Below are 19,217 nucleotides of genomic sequence, written 5' to 3'. Positions count from 1 at the left end.
TGCGGACGTTACAATCACACCGGCGCTTGACAATAAGTCGCGCGAGGAATTATACGTGAGCACATATGTATACCAATGTTTCTGTTATTTGGCAAAAGTAGAATTACCAAAACTTGAAAAATTAATTGAGTGTAAAAAAAATCGAATCGCATTAAATATTCAACGTTGATGTTACGTAAATTCATGAAAGCTAGATAATTACTATAATATGAAACGTTCCAATCGCTATATATGGAGTATTTTTGGCGATGTTCTTTTAGATATTTTTATATACAGTCTAAAAAAATATCAATTGTTTATAATTTTTTAAATGTATTATTTATTTTAAAAATGTGTATATTATAATATACATATAATACTTCATCGTTGATATTGTCGATTCGTGTTTGTTCTCTTTGAAATCCTAATTAAAATGCAATTTCTTGGTCGATTTTATACGAAATTCTGTTTATCTCAGGAATTTTGTTTCTGTTTTTTTTTTTTTTTTATTATAATTTCGAGAAGTCCGAATGACATTTAAAGTCATCTGTAAAGTACATTCCGTTACACGTCGTATGGCGAACGTGGGACACTATAAACGCGAGCAGTGGGTGCTAATAATACGAACATATGGTATCGCGGCAGGTGGTACCGGTAATAATATATTGACAGCAGCTGCTGAATATCGGCGTATGTGTTATCGGGTTTTTCTCGACACTTTCGAAAGCCATCAAGATCCATCCGACACAAAGTGTCTCGAAAGATATGTGTATCATCTTCAATATGTCGTTCAACAACTAAATAATCTTGGCGGAAGAAAAGTTAAATACATATGCGTATTACCAAGCGTTCCAATTAGCCCGAATCCACCCAAAGTCACGATCGCGACCGAACCTCGAAAGTACTCTAAATATAACGAATATACGTGGTAGCAGAAAACCGAAACGTTTTGCAATATTTGCTTCTCCCGTCTTTTACCCAGACTGCCATGCCGAAGTTTATATTTGGCGGAGGAGGCTGCACACATTCCCTGTATCTCTCTCTCTACTTTTGTTTTCTTTTTCGAACGCTTCCATCTCCGGATTTTTTCTTCTGCTCGCATTCGAAATTAGAGGTGCTTAAAATTAGCGGGCGAAAGGGGAGTTTCTCTTTCTCTTTTTTTTTCTTTTCCACTTTTTTTTTTCGGAGACACGTGGCGGCTGAAAAATTCTCTCGCAAGAGGAAGAATACAGAAAAGTCGAGACGAGGAAGAAACGTAATCCGAGAGGCCACATCCGCATTACTTTTAAACCGCGTTTCACGCCACTCCGCCGTTTTTCCTCGTCGCCTCGCCTCGTTATAATCGTGTTCATTCTATACCGCGCCGTTTGAACGGAACAGAACTCGAAATAGAATGATTCCATTGAGAAATAAATCTTCGAACTGAGTTTTCTTAGGCTTGACTAACTTGACTTCGATGTATTCGTATCTTCTAAGGATAATAAATGCGAAAAAGGTATAGATAAGTATAGATATATATACGTAAGAAAAGTTTTATTTCAATCTGCTATAAGATGCAGTCTCACTTATAGTCATATTACACAATATTTTATACTGCTAACAATACAAATGTTACTATAGTATTGTTAGTCAACTTTTTCTTTGAAAAATCACATAAAAAAGTCACATTAAAGTATCTTTAATAATATCTTTAGAATATTAATTGATATATGCTGAGAATCGGTTGCGGATTGACGGTTAATACGACGCTCTCGAAAAATCGTCGTGATTACCGCAATATCGCGCGAATTGCAATTAACTCGCAATCGACATTAATAATCCTCGACTTGATCGGTCGATCGAGGTCGGCCGATTATGCCGTGTTGTTTTGTATAGTGACATTTGATAACTAAATCGCGCCAATGCACCTGATGTCGCGGATCGGTCGTATGCGACACACGTGCATTAAACTGAGCGAACGAGGCGCGTGGTAATGTAATCCTATTCGCTGATCGATAAAGCTATCGCGGGTTGCACCTCCATGAGGATAGAGTATTATTCCGTCGAGAGGTCATAATGTATGTATATCGATCTGGCGACCGATCGCGTGTACGCCTCTAAACTCAATGAAATTCTCCCGCTCGAATGTTTGTAGAAACCTGCAAAATGTGGCAAATTTTTATTCAATATATTTCTTCCTATCTTTCTTAACATTGTTAAAAAAGACACACAAAAAGTTTCCGTAGGTTTTTCGGCACTAAATACGATAAATATTCAAATTACTTGCCAAATTGTTACGTACCACAATTTTGAGACATTTGCAGTAAAGTCGCAATAAGGACTATTTAAGTATACGTCGTGTTCAATACAACGTATTATGAACTACAATATTCTAACATGTTGAAAAACATGTTTAACATTTTTATATAAAACTTTCAAATAAAATAAATAATTATATGTTAGAACTTTCAATCTTTAAAAAAAATTTGTATTGATTGTCAGTTAAAATATTTGTAATTAATATAAGATCTACTGCAAATTTGTGACTTACATATATACTATTAAGATACCTTCAATGATTAAACACGCATACGGTACACATTAAAAATTTGAAATGCTCCTTAAATATCCAGACAGTATCAATTATCAAGATTTAAATACTTCATAAAAGTTTTGGTATAAAGATTATTATTTCTTCCGATTAGGATCACTTGGATAGTCTTTCTCCTGACTGCAGAAAAAATCCATCGCTGCGATCATGCGGAGCGACTCTGAATCCTAGTTAATTCCTCGTTTAATTCCGTGAACCTCAATTGCCATTTCCAACTAAAGTTATAGTCTCTTGTAGATCCTGTAAGTATTATTATGCGTAGCACAGGTTACTGCAACCTTCTACTTGCAAAACTCCATTTACATGATCACGTCGTAAGCAGTAATCCAGAGCAGTGGGTCCAGAACGGGTCTTGAACTCCGCACGTTACCTGGATTTTTATCAGATGATCGTTCCTATCCGCGTATATACAAGCCGTTTATCGCGAAGATAGCTGTTATACGGTCTTAAAGTAACTCGGAAATTCCTTCGTGATCATGACCTCGTTAATATGTGGCCATGGAAGCATGGTTATGTCGAAACTTGCAGCGACAACTATTCTTTCTTCTTTTACTGCAGACTTCGTTATGTTCTTAAACCAAAGAATTACGTCGTAGGTACGTTTACTCGATAGAGTAATTTAATAAACGTAATTATATAGCGTTTGAAAAACTGTAGCAAACGATTACCTTTATTCTTATACCCGAAAAAATTATATTTTTTTTAGTTGTACAACAATTAATATTGTATATTTGTGAGGATACATTTACAATTTGCGTTTAATTAAGTTATACCTGAGAGAAAGAGAGAGAGAGAGAGAGAGAGAGAGAGAGAAGTACGTGAAAGAAATCGATTTAATAAACTCCGTGCTAACAATTTAAAATTGGATTTAGATTACACATAAATGTAAAATAACCGATTATACTCGATATTAGTGGGCCACGATCTTCCCTAATGAAGACCTGGAGAAAACGCGCTTTTATGCGCGACCGCGTTTACGCAGCTGGAGAAATCCGCAGGTGTTCGATGCGCGTTGACTTAGTAAAAGCGCTTAACTGCACGCGGCTAATCGCGAATGAAGAAAACGCTGCTTTTCTTCTTCTATTAAAATAATCGAAGAGCATTATGCATCCTTAAGGAAAAGAAGAAAGTACAAAAACGTCGACCGAGATTAACCCGACCGTACCGTGACTATCGTCACGAATGTCACCGACATTATGCAGACATTAATATCCCGTCGAATAAGCTATTAATTATCCAATCGGTGTGTTTCCGCTCGTGTGGGCGAGATGCTTAGAGTTACACATATTATCGATACCGCGCTTCGTCACGAATACGGACGAATACGGAGTACTCGTATCGAATAACAGTCGATATCCGACCGGTTGGTATCCGCAGGATCTCTGCGTGGGTGCGCTCGGTGTACAGTGACACGTGGACATATATCGTTTCCGTTTCTTCAGCGTCGCCAGCGTATAAGATCGTCGTACCGTTCGACCTACTCGCCTCGATCTCTCTACGACGTTTACGACACGCGCGGCTCCTTTTCGGTTGCACTTCGTTCTCTCAGGGCGATCGATCGTGTTTGCCTCAGAGAACAGAGAGAAAGAGAGATATATATGAGCAATATAGAGCAATCAATGTCGCCAGCCACGAAAACGAACAATAGAACACCTACGTTGCGACTGATAAACAAGTAGCCAATAACACCCGGTGACATCAATATGAGGAAGTTGATGTGAGAGTATCGACGTTCTGTATTGTACTTCTGCCTCGAATTCGTGATTACATATAATAATAATAATATTGGATATCGATATTGAGCATGAGGTAGTATTTAATTAAAAAAATTATATTAAGGAAATTGTTGTTATATATTGACAAACAGATATTCTATACATATAGCTGCATAGAAAAATTAAATTCCTCAGTCTATAATTATATACGAAATAATGTTACTTCTCTTTTTTGTTCATATTATATTAAGCTTTACATTATATTATTGCGTTATATGCGATTATTGATTGGTTTTATTAAATTTTTTGGACTTTTTTTTAAATAAAATTGATAATATTTGATATTTTTTCAGTTGATATTTAATTTACGTTATATTCCGTATTATTTAATTACATATTCAAATAAAATTAATTAGATGAAAATTTTGTAAAAATATTAATCATGAGTGTCAGATATAAAATACTTCTAGAATATAATGTGACACACACATACAAAGAAAAAAAATGATATTACATGATGTGAACTAGAATTTAATTAATAGATTCCAGCTGCGAACTAAGAAAATGAAATTATTCAATATGTAATTATATAAGCAGCAATGCTTTTTTATTCTTCTATACGTCAATATTTATCTGAATACCTCGCACGAAATGACCAATCAGATGAATTAATGAATGTTTTGCAATTTCGTTGCAGACACCGAGAGATGACAGGACAACATCGAGTCCCGGAGGTGCGACTAGCAATCACACCTCAGCGCTATCGCCATCACCGATGGGCGATGCGCCCTTGGGTAGAGCATTGATGGAAGCAGCTCTGCAACAGCAAGCTGTGTCTGGCGTCCAGTCACCCTTAGTCGTCACGCCATCCGGATATTGGGTCGACGGTACCGATCATCGACATACTCTCGATTCCACCGGTAAGGCATTACTACCGGCGCAACCAGCCTGGCAGCCCAGGATAGATCAGGATGACACAGCCAAGTGCTATCGCCGCTTCTTCGTCGGCAGAGTGAGTTTTGTTTTCATCAACTTTTTATATCTAACTGCGTGATTTTTTACGAACATTTATATAGCTGGGTAATCGAACCAGTAGAGAACAGTAGAGAGATTTCGGGAAACGTAATATGACGCTAGGATTGAGAAAATTACTTTGTAGAATTAGTTACAGTTAGTTTTTTTCTCTTAAAAAGTAATTAGTTACAGTTACAAGTTACCGAGTCTGAAAAGTATCTCGTTACGAATTACGGTTACTTAAACGATCAAGAGTTGCTACTTTCCGCAGTTACATTTCCGTTAATTTTTTGTACTTTTTGCATTACTATTTTAAATACAAGGATCTTGTACGTTTTTAACGTTATTAAATTATTTTATTTATACTAAATATTCAATTATATGCTTTATTATTTATAATAAATTAATATTTTTAGAGTATAATGGTTACTAGAGATGAAGATTTTTCAATCACAGAAATAATCTCTAATTGTTTACTGAATACTTCATTTTAGTCAGTTCATATGTTAATGAATAAATTTGATATAAAGTAATTATGTGTAGTTTGATATAAAGTAATTAGTAAACTAGTTATTAGTTATCGCAAAAAATGTAATTAAGTCAAGTTATAGATATACAGTTATAGATGAAAAAAAAAGAATAAAGTTACAGTTAAATTACAGTTACTGAAAATAGGTATAACCGTAATTTCAACAAAAAACTGAATATAACTTTCGACCCTGTACGGAAAAGTTTGAAATGTCAGTGGGACCTTTATACCACACACACTTTTGTCTCTATGATCTTTGGTTAGTATATACGAAAAATATGTGATGGTCTGGATAATTTACGCGTGACAGACGCGCGATAAAATCGTGCAGTTTTTCAACTGCAGACAGCTATAGACGTCTTTATTTTAAGACATCTACTCTAAGATCTAATAGTTTCGGAAATATCAACGGGTATTTCCACAGTCTCTCTTATATTTCGTACCTGCCGATAGTTTCTTTTTTTCGAACGATTTCTTTAATTTATTCGATGTGTCATCGGGATCAGGGCGGACATTATTCCGCTCCTGCAACCATATTCGAGCGCAAGAACCGTGATGAACCACGATCGCTCAACCGACGATGTACATACGTAGGTGTACAAGGAAAGAAGGAGGACGCGTGTACGAAGGAGACTGAAATAACGAGAGGGAGAAAAGGAAGAGTCATGGCGCGGGAGGGAAAAGAGGAGGAAGCACGTAGGAAAAGGAAAAGAGCACTTTAGACGTGGGAGTGGGAACGTTCTCATAGCTTGCACGAAAGTCCGATGCCTGGAACTAAGAGGGAATCCTTCTCTCTCCTTCACTCCTCCTCCTCCTCCTCTGATTCATCCGTTGTGGTCGTTTTCGCGATTCTTACCCGCGATTTTCTTCTGTCTTTAGCTTCTACTGCTCTCTTTCAACCTTTTCCATCTCTCGGAGATCCTATCTTTCTCTTTATTCCTTTTCCGTCGTTGAATCATCGTCACACATGATGCGATTAAAAATTTCCTTTGATAGTATGTGAGAGAGAGAGAGAGGGGAAGAGATGCAATTTGTGTATGAAAGAACAATTTTCAATTTAAAAAAAGGGCATACACGCGAGAAACAGAACCGTTGACGATGGAAATTTGCGATATAAAATTACTAAAGCTTCACAGGAGAAACGACGGTAATCGTTTACGACAGTATAAACGGTATAAGGAAATTTTCGAGAGAGAATAAGTTAGCTTATTTATTATAGTCATCTCGGATAATTTTTGCACTTTAACAACGAAAAACTGAAATTTAGTCACAATAGTTTTTTTATTAATAAAAAATCTATTTTTTTTATTAATTACCTTATATTTTAAGAAAATATTGAGTAGGTAAGCTTACATAATGATATCAAATATTAATAAATCATAAAATAATTGATAAATATACATATAAATAGTTAATAATAGGTACTTTTACTTGTGATATATAAAATATTCTAGCTAGATAATCGTTTACGCAAAAAAATTGATTATTCTTAAAATAATTGCGGTTATTATTATATATAAAATGCTAGTGAATCACGACATTCTTTAGATCGTTACTATTATTATTAAATTCTACTAGTATTTCAGAATGTTGCTTATCTACTCGGAAAGTCTGCTAATTAACGAATAGTTAAGTCGTGCGTAGCTCGTAAGAAAAAGAACGCATTATTTTCCGCTTCCGGCACCTCACAAGCAGTTTTTCTAGATAAGACTCGACGGATGAGTTCCCGTTCCGCCTATTGTTATCCGACGATGCAGCGATGTTCGGATCGCGCTTGTTTTTCTGACTTACAACGTGAAATTCTTTTGACGTACAACGTTTTAAATTTTTATACGCTTTCTACAATAAGTCATTACCTAAGCTTAAGTTTTAAGTCGTAAAAGAATTGACTAATTACATCGAATATGAGAAGAATAATCGATTATGATTGGTCAATTTCTTACGGCTTAAGACTTAAGCTGATTCTATAATGAGTCAATAGTGGAAAATCTTAAGACTTGACTAGTTTTAACTTAAATAAATGACTATGATTTTTCGCATCTACAAATTACTAATTGTACAGCGAGTCGTTTAGCTCGACAGAAGGAAAGAAATAAAATTGAGTTTGGCCAGTCTTAAAAAAGTCGATAGTCTAGTTGTATATTGGTTGTTGGCCAACGTCATCGATAAGACATAGAATTATCGAATATCGACTCATTGTAAAATCAGCATTAAGCTTAGGTAATGGCTTATTGTAGAAAGCCATTACCTAATTACTTTTATTTATTGTAGAAAGTCATTACTTTTGTGAAATAACGCCTTAAGGCTAATATTACATTTATCCGTTGTTTTTTTTTGTCGTACGACAAGCCTTTCAAGCCTGTTGATTGGCTACAGAACAAAGAGGTTCTCGGATCTTTCTCTGTTTTGCAACTAATTAACGCATGCTTGAAAAATTGTCGTACAATAAATTCATTTTAATATCATCAACTCAAGCTACAAAAAACGTAAGCGGTAAGATGTGAGCAGTAAGTAAATGAATATTTTGGGTTTGCCACTGTTTATTGTTTTCTTTTACTGTGATTGCTTATGATCTCCGCACACACTTTCCGTAACCATAAGACCGGAAGATTGAGATTAAAAATTAAAATTTGATTAATGAGAATGAAGAAATTTTAGCTCCCATTGTTTTGATTGATCAAATTTCAATCTTTCAATTTTCAATCTCAATTTTTAATGCGTAGTCTGATTTCAGTCTAAGATGTACTGTAAAGAGCATTTATATACTAACTGTAATCGTATGTCATAATCTGTAAAAATTGATCCGTCACACAGTCGAGTTATTCCCCTCTCATTCGACTGTAAAAGAGGAATATTCGATTGTGGTTAGTCAATTCTTACAGATTACGGCCAGTATAAATGCTCCTTAGCAGTTAGCCAATTACAGTCAAGAATAGTCAAAAGTGTTCAGCTTTGATTGACTGATTCTTATGGCACGTATTATATAATTACTGTTACAGAGTATGTGCAGGCCCTCTCACTACTTACGTTTTACTGCTTACGTTTTTCTGAACGCCGTAGTTTTCATAATAATCCGTGAGAAAATGTTGGCGTAAGTCCAACTTCTTGAATTACATAACTTAAATACTGTATATATTATAAATATAATATAAACATAATGTTATAAATCTCTCCGCATACAAAATTAATACAAAATAATAGAAATTCAGAAAGCGTATTTCCTAATTTCCGAATTTTGCTCCTCAATCTTCATTAAATGTTCCATAGAAAAAAAACCTAAGTCTCACGTCTTTCTTACTATTCTGCTAATCTCGTAAGAAGTTCAGCAGAGAAAACACGATGCGAGTGCAACCCACATTCGAATTATATAATAATAACTGTAACACAAGCCGGATCCGATTAACCGATCTGTCAAAATTGAATCCTTACGATCTCGACACGTGAGATCGATTTTTTTACGTCGCGTCGTGAAAATAGCGCGGCATGAACACGCACTTTTGCCAGTACACGATACACCGGTATCGCATGTTCCGTCGTAATGTCGTTTGTTACGCGCGTCAAGAAAAGAGAAGAAATGTGGATCGCACACGTGGAAGAGAGAGAAAGAGAGAGAGAGCCGATTACTCGCGGGAGATAACAACGGTGCGCGAGTAATTCGAACCGTAACAGCAGAAACGGTTATACACCTCGAAGCCGATCATAACGGCTAACGATATCAATCGAGAGGTTGAAGAACAAAGGAGACGTCGGAGTACAGAATAAATCCGTGTTGTGCTTACAATAGAAGGGCGCGCCGTCTTGGAGTTCGTGTAATGGCAAGTTAGAATATTTTCTTGCCATTTAAGACACATATCTCTCACTTGAGACCTCTTGATAAAAATTAATGTAGCGAAAATAAAAATAAAAATATCGAAAAAGAGAGAAGAGAGATACACAAGAAATACAGCGCGCGTGCGTGATCGCTCTTGCCTTAAATTATATCAGACATTCTCTGAAATTCGCTGCAATTTTTACGGATCATAATTTCAATTTGCGGCTGATCTATAAACCTTAATTTCAATTTGCAATTAATTTAACAGTCATTTTAATTATAATTCGCAATTAATTTCGTTGAAATCCACGCTAGATCAGTTAACGTACGCAATATTATCGTATTTAATAATTTAATAATCACACCGTTGTGTATTATTACAGTAATGCACACAAGTGCATTATTACAATAATGACAATGATAGTAATAAACGTACGTACAATATCTCGATGGCATGAACTCCTGTGAACTCCGGGCACGTTGCCCTTTCTAACTCCCTCCACTATTTCCATCTGAAGGTTAGTAAAACACTGGAGAGGAAGGGAGTGGTGTGTGCATGCATTTCAACGTGCACCATTCTGTGCGACCTGACCTTCCATGCGTTTCTCTAAGCCTCTCTCGGCATTTTTGCTCGCATGCAATCCTCGGTCAACGAGGATGCACCGTTTTTATTTGCCCGCTGTTGCCCTGCCGACTATCGCGCAGCTTCGGTAAAATGGAGAAAACGCTTATTGCTCGCAGCTAATTTAAAAGACCCGAGACACATAAGAAAGTCTGAGGATCGTTCTTTCCCTCGCGTCGAGAAGCCTCGCGGACTCGTGTGGTTGTTCCATGAACTGAATGAAAAATCGGATAATTGAAGTCTACGTTTCCCTTGTATAATATTGGGTTAGAACAAAAGTTTGTAGTGCTACTTCTTTTGTCTATACATATAAAAAAAGCAAAGTTTCAGCTTTAAGAATCAGCTTTTTTTTTGAGGTACAATTATTTTTAACGGAATTATGAGCAATGAAAGTCATGATGCTCTTTTTATTTAAATCTATGATAACTCAATATAAAAAATCTCAGGAATATTTAAAAAACGATTTTGTAAAAAAAATTTTAAAAGATTTTAAACTTTAAGACCCTTTTCTAAATTTTTTAAAATTTTGTACATTTTTTAAACAAAATTTCTTAAATTTTAAAACTCGTGACGCTACGAACTTCAGTTCCAAGTTAAATAGATAGTTGGACAGGCGTTCACTAGGATTGTATCTTTTTATCTTAGAATTTCAATTTTTTATGTCATGTATTATATCTCGTTTTTATCTTTGGAAATCTAAAAAAGACTGTTTTCAAATATTTTTTTCAATAGGTATTGCAAGCAATTTCACAGTCTTCTGTAGATGTATTACATATATTGAACTATCTTCAATAAAATGTAGTATATCATTGAAAGAGCAAAATTGCTATTTCAATATAGATACTCGTGTTCATTAAGTTCAAATAAGACGCTGCGAAAATTGGAGTATGATATCTCGACTTTGATCAGAAACAATCTAAAATAAACAAGATTTATAAATAGTCGACAAATTGCACGAATCTTGGAAAAAAGAGAAGAATAACAAAATAATTATTAAAATCTATTAAAAGTCGATTTTTCTCGCATAAGACTCAATATGACAGCAACAAAATTTATGTTTACAATCTCAGAAAATCCAAAGTTTTCTCATGCTCTTCTACACTTAACTATACTTATAAATAAACATTTCTTAGAATTTCTGTTGCATACAAATCATCTAGTTACCTAAGATATCATGCAAATCGTGTCTTTTGTATAGTGAAAGGCCTTTTAAATAACTTTGATAATAATGGATGCTTTGAATATTTTGCGACTCGTGCAACTTACTTTTGCGAGGATATAGATGTATTAAAAAAAGAAAACTAAGGTAAATGTATTATTTATTCACAATTAGTGAGCATGAAATATTAAGTTCTTAATATGTACAACTTCAAGTTATTAAAAATTTAGTAACAAATTTATTTAGAATCGTACGTATCATCAAAAGCTTAATATTTGTTTCATCACTTTGTCCAACAATTGACTCGTGTTTACTAACTGATGATACATTTCCTTTAATGTGAATTTATTCTTTTTCACTTCGCAAACATACATTCGAAATAAGGCTGCGACGAAAAGCTGCTAATCGAACAAACCTGCTAATAAACTCGCCGAAGACCGTTTGCGTAATATATTGTCCTCAATACGGAGTCTCGCACGAGGGACACACCGTGTATAACATACACACGTGGGACAAAACGCACTAACTGCAGTTTGCAAAGCGCATGAACACGTTGCTGCGTAACACAGTGCGCTCAGGGCCGCATCGCACGCGTACATACTATTTTACTTACGGCAATTTCGTAACAACTAATTGAATCCGGAACGCGTGAACTACCGTAATTGTTCTAACGCACGCGCATCGCTACGCCAATTGCATCCCGCGATGTTAACATGTCCGTCAACTAACGCTTTTTATATCCGACGACATATAGGTATATCCAGAATGTATCTGGAAGGTAGCGGCAAACATAAAATACTATTGAAAGATCTCATAAAATTAAATAACTTTTTAAATCAATTTTAACTCTAGGCATCAATTTTGTTTAAACATTGTTGATAATTATACAATAGTAATGATGCTGGAGGGCGCCATTTTAAACATTTGTTGTAAAAAATTGAGCAAAATTTAAAAATTCATATAATTTTTTTATTTCAAAGAATTATGCACAATATTTATATCAAAAAACTGACGTCTGACGTTGTAAAGGAAGAATATCGCCGAACATGAGTTACTTAATAACGCTTAGAACAGTTACTTAAGAACACTTAGGATCAGTTCTACAATTCACAGTTAACTCTTAACTGTGAATTATGGAACTGGGCCTTAACAGTTCAGTTTGATCTATCATCTTCTTATTAAATTTGTCACTTTTTAGCAACAGTTTCTCTATTATATTTCTTTTTTGAGTTGACATTCGAAAGCGCACTATAGAGTCTCGATGATCTCGATGAATTTAACGTTTCTAATACATTTGAGAAAGATTATCGCGAGATTATCGTGAGATTATCACGAGATTGCACCAGAGATTAAGATGTTTTTTCGGCTAATCTCATTCATTCTTAAACATTGTTCGTGTTATTCATGATTTTCCTAGCTTTTCGAAAAATTCAATTAGAAAACGGTACGTCAGGAACCAGAAACCGTGGCTAATTATTATCGCACATAATTGCCCTGCACAGCTATAAAATACGTCGTCTTATCGTCTCGCTTTGTTTTTTTCGCAGGAACACGTAAATCTCGTGGGAAGGGACACTGAGAACGGCCCGGTCTTGGTCTCGGTGAAGGCCGAGACGGTTGCCGGACAGGAACACTGGCGAGTGTTGCTGCGACTCCGGGCAGGATCAACGCATGACCTGGTTCCAACTACGAATCTCAGTTCGAATCCTACACCAAGGAAAATGGTCAAGGTAAAGACATTCATCTCTGATAATAATTCTTTCTAATCAGCATGACATCATGCAATAAAATGTAGATTAAAAAACGCAAGGAGATACATTAAATGCGCTTATATAAAAAGCGCGTGAGACTCTGAGAAATTCTTACAATATTAATTCAAAAATTTAAGTTCATCACGTTAGATAAAAATATAACACTTTTGTTTAAAATATTGAATTGTACAATACCTACATTTAATTGTGAATTGCGTAATTCGTCAAATGGCTCGATATATTCTGAAATCTATCCAGAGGGTAGAATTCTTTTAGCGGGACGACTCGTTCTATTTTTTAAACTTACGACGTGAAAATTGTACTTAGTTTTCTTTGAGCTGTTGTGCAATTTATCATACGCTGTTTACCTATTGGAGACGCCACTTATACTGGCACACCCGAGACAGGCATACTCGATTACCTGTGTGTTTGAAGAGATAATAAGAAACGCCTGAGACAACAGTCACGTTGTGTTTACAAAGAACGATATTAATACAAGCAAAATGAAACGCTCACAGACCCAGTTTTTTGAAGTTGTTTTAAAATCAAACAGTTGCTCGCAATCGGATTTCTCGAAGGGCGATGAGGATTTTATAAGCGCGATACGACATCATCGCGCGTTTGAATTATTAATTATACTTACAATTAGATGTGTGAGTTACGTAATAGCATAGTTTTTTTTTTACACATAGTCGCCATTGACGTAATAAGGCACCTTTTTATACAAAGGGGACTTTAACGCTTCACTTAATATTTTTATTTATCATTCTTTTAAATAAGCTATTTTTTTTCAATAAATTTTAAAATAGTTTTAAAAAGAGCGCAATTTTTTCATTTTTGTTCTAGAATATTATAATTTTTTCTTAGAGCGGAAATATGAAAAGTGAAGTTAGTGTAATGGAGCAATTTTTTCACTTCTCACGTTCTTACGCCTGGAGAAAATATTACACGATCAGTATTCTCGTATTAAAACGACTTGGTATAGCTTTATATGAATTGAAAGATATTAATAGTATCGAGAAATAACTCCGATCCGCGATTAATGATTTCAGATTTTATATTTCTCTAGATTTATTAGTTATACAGTACACGTTTTGGAAGAAATTAAATTTAACGGCAGTGATCACACGCAATCGGTGTATTACAGGATTGATTTTTAAAATTTAGTTTACCCTCCCCTTGTAAATACATACTATTGTGCAGTGCACAATTTGCATATTTGCTTGCGGCGGCCTTTCACATTGGCGCACTTCCACAAAAAAAAAAAAAATGATAATCGTAATAAAAGAAACAGTCATTACAGACAAATTTAAAGAATTTTCAAATTTATACGTGAATCTTTATCAAAATAAACAAATAAATTATTATTATTAGTGGTTATTTGAGAAAATCGTGTATTTTTTAAATCGATCGCGAATATGTAGTATTATTTTGTTATTTTTTGTTTATTTTATATCTATATCTTGTACTATTACTGGCTATAAAAATATTTGTGATCGTGCAAAACTACAAAATATTGATAGAAAACTCAAGCGCTTTCGAAAAATGAATAAAACATTTCATAGAGCGACTGTTTAAAATGCGTTACCTTCGGGCGATGGAAATGCTATATCCGGCCTTGGATCCTATATTCCATTGGTATATTCCTATGCGCGCAAAAACGCATAAACGCGCTGAATAATTTAACGTTCGTCGTGTGTGCATGCTTTATCTTTCTCGGCTGTTACGTGCACGATCGTGTGGTAGGAAGCGAGAGAAGGAGAGAGGAAAATCGAGGAAAGGAGAAAGATAAGGAGGCATGCCGGTGTGATAAAACACAGGAAAGACCTTGCCTCGCTTTTTCGTAATCGTACGTCGATTACGTATTCTCGCGCATCCTCAGCAAAGAATATTTTTTTACAGGCGATCAATGAGTCTCTAAATGTAAGCCCCCTGATGCCGGTTATGTGCCCCGGCGCCGGTACCTTGATAGCACGATACGATGAGCACGCCTTGGTCTCCAGGTTTAAGTTTGGGGTTCTTCATCAGCGAGCCGGTCAACTCACTGAGGAACAGCTCTTCGGCAATCGACAGATCACCCCGGCCTTTCAGGAGTTTCTTGATTTGCTTGGTCAGAAAATCGATCTCAAGGATCACAAGGGGTAAGATTTCTTAATCCTTTGCCGAAAGTCTTGTACATTAGGACACCTATCTTTTTAAATAAAAATTTCTTTGATATTAAATCTTCTATTTTGAATTTTTAAATTTTTATTACAAATTTGAAATTGAAAGTTCAAAAAGTCCTTACTTATAAATTTTAATTATACATATATATGTATATGTATATCGTAATCAATTTGTTTTTATTTGGTCGCCATATTGGATACTTTTTAAATATATTGGATTTTTATAACTTTTTAAATTTTCACTTCATTCAACGAGCTCTACGTATAAAAAAATATGTTCTAAAAAAATTCGTACCTAAAGATCGTAATAAAGATTAAAGAATTAAGAGAATATTATTTACTTCTAAAGTGTATGTTAAAATTTTTTTAATACATGATTCATATAATGCACATATCTGTTCATATATTTTTGCGTAAACTTAGATAAAAAATATAATTCCATAAATTATATAAAATTGTAAAATTATTAGAAATTGATAAGTAAAAATTGTAATATGCCTATTTTTAATATTTACTTTATTTTACTTTTCCTTTAGTATCCCTCATTTCTTTTCGATATTATTTTCTAATTGGCTGTCCTGTGTATTACAGTTATCGTGGTGGGTTGGATACTCGACACGGCCAGACTGGCGATTCGGCGGTGTACGAGGTGTTTCGGGGTCGGGAAGTATTGTTCCACGTTGCCTCGTTATTGCCATATAGTCCGGGCGATTCGCAGCAGTTACAGCGCAAACGACACATCGGCAATGACATCGTCGCCATCATATTTCAAGAGGAATCGACACCCTTCAGTCCGGACATGATCGCCAGTCACTTCTTGCACGCCTTCATCGTCGTGCAAGTCATCGACCCCTGCACTGCTAATACGAGGTATATTTTTAGGTTCTTAGTTGCTTTCCGTTTATATGCTGTTTGCTCTACGAAGCTAAAACTTAGGAAACAATTTATTTATTTTAATATTTCTTATTCTCATCGATTGTGAAGACAATCGCTATTGGCTAACACAAAAAAAACAACAAATAACAGAGGTATTAAATTTTAAGATACAAAGTCAGCGTGACAGCGCGCGACGACGTTCCCTGGTTCGGACCAACTCTACCAACTCCAGCAGTTTTTCTCAGAGGTGTAGAATTTAAAGAGTTCCTACTCACGAAACTTGTGAACGCCGAGAATGCCGCTTATAAGGCCGAGAAATTTTCCAAATTGGAAGTAAGTCTTTGTCTTTGATGCTCCTTTCCTCATTTATTTGTATTGAGAAAACTCGAAGAATCGACGTAATAGACATTCAATAGATCACTATGATAATTTCTGAAAAAGATTATGAAAAAAAAAATTAAATAATTGTACGATTGTATTTCAGCTGCGGACTAGATCGGCCTTGTTAGAATCCCTAACAGAAGAACTGCAGACCAAAACGGCAGAATTTCTCGGTGGTCCACTTGGCCTAGGAAGTTCCGGCTTAAGCGTTTGTCCGGTGAGTCCAACGACGAACGACGTATCCACTTCAGGAAGTAGTGGCAGTGGCTCGCGATTTATCGACACGGTTCGGAAAGCACTGATCTCTCGTGTGAGAAACGCATCAACGGAAAGCGTACCGCAACAGTTAGCTAAAAAAGGTCAACAGACAGAGTCCAGTCCTCCAAGTAATCGACAGTCGACTGTTACGAAGGTAAATGAGAATAAATGATAGAGTATTTATTATGTTTTATATTATATAACTGAGTAAGTAAAGTACTGTTATTTATTATGTATAATGTATAGTATGTTTTTTTAAATAACTAATTTAATGACTACATAAAAGAAATCATGCAAAGCAATAAAAATATATAGAAAATGCAAACTATATATATATATAAACTAAACTATAAAATTTTTAATTGTGGATTATAAATTAAAGTATCAAGATTAAATAAATTGATATTTACAACAACTATTCAAGGTGAGCGGTAGCAAACGTTCGGTGGAACCGTCCAGTCCTCTCGGCTCGCCGGATCTAACCCTGAGAAGAGACTCAGAGCGTGGTAGTCTTGGTAGCCAAGACAGCAGTCTCTCCACCACCGACAATCAAGATAGTAGTCTGGTGACATTGCAGCAAGACGAATATGATCGTAGAGAATCACAGGGCACGAGTATCATCTGCCTCAGCGATACTACTGTCATCGACAAATCTCCGGCGCCGACATCGGCAGTGGTGCAACAACTAACGCACGAGAGTTTGCGCACACAGGAGAAAACAACGGAGGTGACGCAGCGAGTGATCTCGGAGAGCGATGACAGTTCGCTCAACAGCGAACTCGAACTCGATCAGGCCGTATATCCCGATAGTGACACAGGCCTTGAATCTATGAGTTCCGCGGAGACTCACGATACCACAAGGTGTACAAGTAAAGATGGGATCGTGGAAAACGAAAACTTGAGGATGGAAGTCACTAGACTCAAGTGCGACAAGTTAGATTTGCTGCGGCAAAATGTGGTAAGTAAGAAATAAATAAAATAAAGTTTGTTTTGAAATTTTTCAAACACTTGCGGTCATGAAAAAATGCAATCTGTATTGCAGACATGCCAACGTGAACTAAAACGACGCCGAGAGAAGGAATTACAACTAGAATCCGATTTGGCGGCGGCGTCCAAGGAGATCCTACGATTACGTGCGATGCTGAAGGAATGCTCCACGAGCATTCCGCTGGATAACAACAATCAGCAAACGTCCACCGTGTGAAGTTTACAAGCACAACGTATAATCTTAGGCGTAATCGATGGTTATTCTCACGAGATATTAGATAATATGGCCTTTATGGTCGAATGCAATTGCATGTGTAGATCTGGAAAATTGTCTTTGAAAATGCGCGTAATAATTTTTTTGTCTTATTAGCAATCTGTCGCATTTCACATGGCTTTTGCACGCTGTTTCTTTTTCGTTACATCACTTTTGTGTATAGTCTGATATTGAGATTACCGAAATGACATGCGAAATACCAATAGATGTCTAAAGGATATAATAGGAATCTAAAGTAAAATGTCAAGACGTCTTTCAAACGCTTTATGAGTACTCAATACTTGAACACTATGTACCTTCACCAGGAATCATTCATTACTTCCAAAGGTTTATCGTTAGTGCTCCATAAGAGCATATAGAGCATATATTTGCAATGTAGATGCTTTATTACAAAAATTAATCGTTCAAATTGAGTTTTCTTAAGATAGAGATCGGTACAAGTTCTATAAGTCATACACGAGATAGTAAGATTAACACAAATCCTGAAACTGTGTATAGTGACCAAAGTGTCCTCGAGATACTTGTAGTATAGATTCAAGATTGTTAGAGTTCTTGATTGACTTATAAGACACGTGTAATATTTATATCTATTAATTTATTAGTAGACTTAAGTTGACCATTCGTAGTCAATATACATATGTGGATATAAAAAGAAGCAGTAGAGATATCTGTAGTATTAGCTGTCTTAAGAGACGGATTGAGCACTCAACATTGTGAAGAAACAAAAATTACCATGATTCGCTGCAATAAGAGTGAGTTATATCTATTTATCGAAGCTGACAACATCCTAATAACTTCCGTTTATTCTTGCATAGCGTGGATTATCCACAATTGGGCGAAACATTTTCCATATTTAGATACTATCTTAATCGGTAGACTTTTTGTCAAACGCGATTGTAGAAGAAAATAACATGTCATTAGCAGCAGTATTTGTTACGATACACTTATCCGGCACAACACTTATCCGTTTATTAGTTTTTTAGTACTTAGATACCAGAGAATAGATTTAGAAGATACTTCTATGAAGTTGAATTATATTCGCACCTTCCGTGTGCTAGTTTTAGTAAAAAAAACTAATTTCAAGCATTTTTTTTAATTGCGCACAG

The 19,217-nt window shown here is 35.5% G+C and overlaps 1 protein-coding gene across 2 annotated transcripts in view; it reads left to right on the top strand.

Annotated features, from left to right (window-relative positions):
- The window catches only part of LOC108779743 (Rap GTPase activating protein 1), a 44,677-nt gene extending 25,460 nt beyond the window's left edge, over positions 1 to 19,217 (top strand). For both annotated transcript variants that reach the window (XM_018547219.1, XM_018547218.1), the window contains 8 exons: positions 4,982 to 5,296; positions 12,967 to 13,149; positions 15,073 to 15,311; positions 15,927 to 16,205; positions 16,379 to 16,544; positions 16,696 to 17,004; positions 17,275 to 17,808; positions 17,893 to 19,217. In XM_018547219.1, coding sequence (XP_018402721.1) covers positions 5,060 to 5,296; positions 12,967 to 13,149; positions 15,073 to 15,311; positions 15,927 to 16,205; positions 16,379 to 16,544; positions 16,696 to 17,004; positions 17,275 to 17,808; positions 17,893 to 18,054 — 2,109 coding nt within the window. In that variant the 5' untranslated portion in view covers positions 4,982 to 5,059 and the 3' untranslated portion in view covers positions 18,055 to 19,217. The remainder of the gene's footprint in view (positions 1 to 4,981; positions 5,297 to 12,966; positions 13,150 to 15,072; positions 15,312 to 15,926; positions 16,206 to 16,378; positions 16,545 to 16,695; positions 17,005 to 17,274; positions 17,809 to 17,892) is intronic.

This window comes from Cyphomyrmex costatus, unplaced genomic scaffold (genome assembly GCF_001594065.2).
Source record: "Cyphomyrmex costatus isolate MS0001 unplaced genomic scaffold, Ccosl1.0 scaffold61, whole genome shotgun sequence".
Classification (NCBI taxonomy): Eukaryota; Metazoa; Arthropoda; class Insecta; order Hymenoptera; family Formicidae; genus Cyphomyrmex; species Cyphomyrmex costatus.
This window is presented reverse-complemented; position numbering and strand designations above follow the sequence as displayed.